The sequence below is a fragment of the Micropterus dolomieu genome, linkage group LG14, assembly GCF_021292245.1.
Source record: "Micropterus dolomieu isolate WLL.071019.BEF.003 ecotype Adirondacks linkage group LG14, ASM2129224v1, whole genome shotgun sequence".
NCBI classification, from domain to species: Eukaryota; Metazoa; Chordata; class Actinopteri; order Centrarchiformes; family Centrarchidae; genus Micropterus; species Micropterus dolomieu.
The window spans coordinates 23,566,913-23,573,150 of NC_060163.1; the positions used below are offsets into that span (position 1 = coordinate 23,566,913).

The window sequence follows — 6,238 nt, forward strand, 5'->3', positions numbered from 1 at the left end:
TGTTTTCATTAGTCTCAGGGTCCTAACCTGCTGAGGTTGTTAGGGTAGGGGAGGTGTGTGGAGAATCTGACTTCTCCGTTCAGTTCCTCTACAGCCATGATGTCTTTTGGACCTTTATTTTTCACTTTGCTTGCCCTGTAGATGATAAGATACAAGATGGACAGTTTTATACCTTAAAAATGATCCCATTACAAGAACACTTAAACATTTTCAACTCTGGTTACGCTCGTTAGTTGTGGAAGGGGCTGCTTTCAGTTATTCCAGGTCAACATTGACACTATGTGATTACTTTAAACATCTATTATTATCCAAACCTGCCTCCTTCACTGTTAGCATTGTGTACGTTATTGTAATCCCAGTAAATTAAGATCTATGCAAATTAAGTTGCACCAGACAACGAGGTGGCTGAGTTAACGTGAGCTGCCTCTGTGCCTCTTTTTGGCCTTCTGATCTTTTTGTTTGTTTAGGGTGTGATCTTTTCCAGGTAGGAATGATGTGTCTAACACAGTAGGTATGGGTGTGCCTGCCTCATCTGTGTTTTCTTTTGAGAGGTAAGCCTAGGTTTTGTTTGGTAACCCAGCCTGGTAGTTGCTGTGATAAGTTGATTGAAAGTCACATGTTGTAATAGTAGTTTCTTTGGCTCCACCTGCTGGTCGTCTTTATTTATTGCTCACCTCAGTTTTCTTATTGTGCTGCATTTGTATCTAATTTACCTATTTCTCTTGTCTCATGGTTCAAAAGAGTTTCAAAGCTGTTTGAACACTTCTACCTCATGCATTTCACAAGTAGGAAACTATTTCACTTATTACAGATTTGAGCCCTGTCATTTGTCCTTTTGTTTTACGGAAGAAATCCTACAGGTGTGCGGGATTGAATATGCTCTTTATGCTTTTCACTGCTGTATAATGGATCCACATATCATACTGTTAGTGAGTAAAACATACAAAACACTAAATGGGAGACGACTAATTGATAGTGCAACAGACAAAAAATATTAATGATTAAATCAATCCTGTTATTATTAGTCTAACTTTGTTAATTTGTCTTTGGTGATATTCATGCTACAGTTCCTTTAAAGGATAACATCAATATTTTTCAACCTGGAATTTATTTTCCCATGTCTATGTGAGTAATTTTTTTCTTTTGTATTCAGCGAGTGCAATGCAGTCAGCAGCAGCGAAACACATCTGCATCGTAATCCTTGCGGGAAATTGCGCCCTGTCAAGTATGTCCACTAAAGTGCTTGTTTTACCACTGACAAGCTCAGACTGTTATTATCAAAAAGTGTCTGACACCTTTATGGAAAGAATCCCTACAGAGACAGACCTTTTATTTATTTTTTTTTATTTTTTTTAAAGAGTAAGGTCCTGAAAACTGCCTCTATATCGATCAGCTCAAAGCCACCAGACTCCCCTAACAAAAACAGTCATTTTACCTCTCTGGTATACCGCTGCCTCAATCGGTTAGTTTGTTTAATGTTACTGTGTGATGTTTGTGTTTTAAAAAAAAGATCAAAAACACCAAATCACATAATAACACAAACAAAGGGGGCGCTAGACCAGAGAGGTAAAATTACTGTTTTTACAAAATTCAGAATGAGGAAGGAAGTGAAAGACAGATCGTACGAGATGGAGGAACGCCTGTACTCTGCTAGTTATTCTTTACATGCTGCGTCGTTCGAGTAAAATCTGAATAGCCCAATTCATTCTTAAATTATGGCTAAAAACCTATTTTGAGGTTACAATACCCTATAAGTCAAAAGTCAAGGCGTTCCTAATTTTAAAAAAATCACGTTCACGAGAAAGGGACAGGCGCTAACAGTTGTGCGTTAGTCTCTGCTGCTACTGCTGTATTGGTGAGCATTGGTGAACTACTGCTGTGTTGGTGAGCAGCCGAACAACAATAACTAACTTCCTGTTGTTTTCAGAGCATCTGCATGCACCTGTCCCTTTCACCTCACTCAGTATCTCTGCGTCATGCCTCCCCCTCCACACCTCCGTTAGCCCTGACTGAACTTTCCAGTATGCTTTTATCTAACAAACGATAAAGTGGTAAAATAAATCCCTCCTGCACATAACGCTTTGCTTATCAGGTCAACTTACCACTGCACAGGTTGAAGATTGTGCAGGAATGGACGGAAACCACAACTGCATTCAAATACCATCGTGCCAAAGCTCCAGTAATCCACAGTAACTGTGTATGGCTTATTCTCAAAAAGCTCAGGTGCCTGCAGAGAAAAAGTGGTGCATTTCAACATGAAGCAGTTGCTCGACATGAAACAACACAGTTACACAATTCGCATTTTTGCATTTCATCATTTGTGAAGGCAGGAGGAACATGTCAATACATAAGCGGGATGAGCCGTAGATTACATAAAGCTTACCAGGTACTGAAGTGTGCCGACGAAGGAGGTACAAAGACTGCCCTGGTCCAGGTCTTTGGCATAGCCCAGGTCAATGATTTTGTGAACCAGCTGTAGAAGAATGAGTAAATATAACAGTTTCTTGAAAATGTGACGTCAAAACCAAAACCTGGCAGTTTACCTTTCCGTTGATATCTTGCAGCACTATGTTTTCAGGTTTAAGGTCTCTGTGTATGATCTTGTTTTCATGCAGATACTGGATACCAGATCCTACAGCAGAAACCAGTGGTTAAAATGAATGATAAGGCTGCAAAAGGACACGTGTGAAGCTGCACACAGATAAAACATTGGACATACCGACGTCATTGAGTAATGAAAGCACTTCACTCTCTTTCAAACCACAGCAGTTTTCAGGTTTGCTCAGCATCTGTAACCCACACAAATACAATTCTATCACATCTGCAGTAGATCTGCATTAAAGTGACCCAACTCGTGCTGAATATTGATAAGATGCACTACAACAGTTAGAATGGTTAATTAGTATTGTACAACACGCTAATGCTATGATTGAACATATGTGCATCTTGTATGACACTACAGTATGTGATGCAACTTTAACCTTTGTACATCTGCACCGTGTGAGAAGTGATTAAGACAGCTGTAAACTACATCTACACTAAGCCGGGGAAATTTGAAATTGATTGATTAAACTTCTGTTTGATCTTCTAAAACCCTCCTGTACTTTGTTTTAATGCAGCCGAACACATTTTTGTTTCTGTTGACACATAACTAAGCAAGCAAACATTTAACCGCAGTGTTGAAATGCTACCAGTTGAACCAGGTGAACAGTAGGGCTGCCCCCTAAAAATCGACAATTCACGTCATCACTTTAGAAGACCTCGCTATTTGCGTCACTTTACACAGAGCAATGCAGGAGCACCAGCATGGCAAGGAGACCACACCACAGAACTAACTTCGATGATAGAAGAGCCCTCAGCTCGTTGCTGCTGACGCTTAGTGAAGTCGGCTAAACCACCCATGGACACCTCCACTACTGCCAACCGGTGTGACTGTATGATTTGAAAGCTAATCGTGAAGACGGTGATTAAAATATAGGTTAATTATATACAGCATCTGACGCGTTTTAAACAGTCATGCAGTTACAAATTCATTCTCACCAATCAGAGCGGGCACAGGACGTGCACATTTTACAGCAACAAACGAAACTAGAGAAAAACGCCAGCTGAACCAACACGGGCAGCAGGAGTGCTGCATTTATGTCATTAATTAATTTGTCATTTTGTGTGCTTCAACTACAGATAACAGCTCTCTGTGAGCCGGTTTCTTTACGCTCTCTGCAGGCTACATATCCACATGAACCATTTCAGAATAAGAGCATTTTGCCTGTCTGATTTTGCTTATTTGTTCAGTTGTCCTGTTTTAACTGTGTTTATTGCTGATGTACGATCAGGAATCTGCCAAAGGCGTTTTATTTTGAAAATTGACCGGATTCTCTATGCCGTTCTGTGTCTGACTTCCTGCCTGGTTCATTTGCTCTGTGTTGCTTGACGTGGCTTCAGTCAAAAATAGACTGGCAGTGAATACTGAACTTGAGCAAAACTTCAATTAAAAAAAAAAACATTGCTAATGGAATTGTAATCGCAATAGATTTTGTTTCCCCCCCGAATCGTTCAGCCCTAGAGGACGGTGGTTTTAGTGTGTCTTGAGAAAGTTGATTTAATGCGGACATATTCACCTTCCTCAGGTCTCCCCTGGAGCAGTACTCCATGGCCAACAGTGGAAGATCATTTAAGGCTATGTGCTTCATTTCATCTGGGACATCTCGTGCTGTCACAACATTGATGTGATTCAACCTGAGTGGGAGAGAAGTAGGAGTCGTTACTACACACCTATTCAATGATAGCCATACCGATCGTGCAGAGTCATTGCTACAATCATAAGTCATGTTTCATCTGGCGTGTTTTCTTTAGCTAATCATTAACATACCAAATCAGTTAATACATATATTTGTTATGATATCAGGACATTATCAATGTGCTATATAAATAAACTGTCCCCCACAAGAAGAAAGTGTATAAAAATAAAACAAACTTTTTCATTATCAGGATTTCTCTGCTCCATCTGTCCTTATTCCTTGGTGTGAGCTCTAGACGGCACATTTTCACAGCTAGCTTTTCATTTGTTTCCTACAAAGAGACATGATATTATTAAATCAGCACATGAAAGCATACCCAAAAATAGCAATGTGTAGTTTTAGAGGAGCTAGTCCCTTTCTGCGTCTTCATAAAATGTCTCAGCAAATAAGAGGACTTTTATTAATCCCACAAGGATGTAGATAAGTGGTGACACAGTAATTATACTGTTTACTTTTCTCCATTTCTAAATGAAGTGTCTGCAGTGTTGGGGCGTTTATGGCTTTTAAACTCACATGATGTTGGTAAAGGTAAACATGGGCAAACCCGCCCATGCCCAGCCTCTCTTTCAGCTCCCAGTCTCCGCAGTTCTGGTTCTGCCTGAAGGGAGGCTTCTCCATTGTTGCTAACATAAGCTGGACCCAAAGTGCGGAAATAACGTTTTACATGACATCAACAAGAGGAACAACACAGCTGGACCAAAGACCAAACGGCGCAAACGGATTTCCACCTAGCTTAATGAATCTGTCAAGCACAGGGAAATGACTACATCCTGGAAATGCTTGGCTAATGTTAAGATTACATTGATGTAGATTTGACCTTAGTGGCCTGTCTTCTAAACTCACGGCATATTAAGAATCATTTATGAAAACACAAACACACACACACATCAATAAAGTTATTTTGTTGGCTAACCAACAGTAGCCCTTCGCATTCCAGGACATAGACGGAGCCCGTCGCTAGCTTTAGGAAATGAAAGCTTCTTCGACGCCAGTTAAGTGGCGTTTTTTTCAATGTTTTCGTGATGAGCTGCTGGTAAAGCGAGCTTCGAGACTTACGTCGTGTTGCTATGAAAGTGTCATGAGCCGTTCTTCCGTGGAAATGTGCGCTTGTCGTGTTGTTTTCGGGTCAATGCAGCACCGTGAGAGACTGTGTACTTTCCTGCGGGACGTCACCAGAAACCCCGGCTGTGTTTCTTGAAAATGAAACGGGGGCGCGTTCAACAACACAACACAACACTGCGTTCAAAAGACGTTAAAACTTGTTTTACAACCGCCAAACAACGATGTTAAACAAAATAATACTATCATATAAGAATATACATTTTAATCATGTGACACTTTTGCTTCTGTCAGCAAGCAGTAGGCCTGTTTTAAAACATTTTGTCAGGAGATGGAAGAGGTTGTGCATCAGTTTGTCATGTTTAGCATGAAGGGTGTCACTTTGTGTTGAAAAGTGGTGGGGACATAAAAACTCAGATTAAGGGTTAGTGGTGGGGACATAAAAACTCAGATTAAGGGTTAGTGGTGGGGACATAAAAACTCAGATTAAGGGTTAGTGGTGGGGACATAAAAACTCAGATTAAGGGTTAGTGGTGGGGACAAAAAAACTCAGATTAAGGGTTAGTGGTGGGGACATAAAAACTCAGATTAAGGGTAGTGGTGGGGACATAAAAACTCAGATTAAGGGTTAGTGGTGGGGACATAAAAACTCAGATTAAGGGTTAGTGGTGGGGACATAAAAACTCAGATTAAGGGTTAGTGGTGGGGACAAAAAAACTCAGATTAAGGGTAGTGGTGGGGACATAAAAACTCAGATTAAGGGTTAGTGGTGGGGACATAAAAACTCAGGTTAAGGGTAGTGGTGGGGACATAAAAATTCAGATTAAGGGTTAATGGTGGGGACAAAAAAACTCAGATTAAGGGTAGTGGTGGGGACATAA

General features: G+C 40.6%; 1 protein-coding gene across 1 annotated transcript in view; it reads right to left on the reverse strand.

Annotated features, from left to right (window-relative positions):
- Nucleotides 1-5,506, reverse strand: part of LOC123982732 (inhibitor of nuclear factor kappa-B kinase subunit alpha-like) — a 17,308-nt gene extending 11,802 nt beyond the window's left edge. The window contains exons 1-9 of the mRNA XM_046068522.1: nucleotides 5,355-5,506; nucleotides 4,812-4,931; nucleotides 4,475-4,569; nucleotides 4,119-4,236; nucleotides 2,720-2,789; nucleotides 2,544-2,632; nucleotides 2,384-2,473; nucleotides 2,103-2,227; nucleotides 28-135 (exon numbers count right to left, since the gene is read on the reverse strand). Of these exons, the coding sequence (XP_045924478.1) occupies nucleotides 28-135; nucleotides 2,103-2,227; nucleotides 2,384-2,473; nucleotides 2,544-2,632; nucleotides 2,720-2,789; nucleotides 4,119-4,236; nucleotides 4,475-4,569; nucleotides 4,812-4,928 (812 nt within the window). The 5' untranslated portion in view covers nucleotides 4,929-4,931; nucleotides 5,355-5,506. The remainder of the gene's footprint in view (nucleotides 1-27; nucleotides 136-2,102; nucleotides 2,228-2,383; nucleotides 2,474-2,543; nucleotides 2,633-2,719; nucleotides 2,790-4,118; nucleotides 4,237-4,474; nucleotides 4,570-4,811; nucleotides 4,932-5,354) is intronic.
- Between the last annotated feature and the right edge of the window lie 732 nt (nucleotides 5,507-6,238).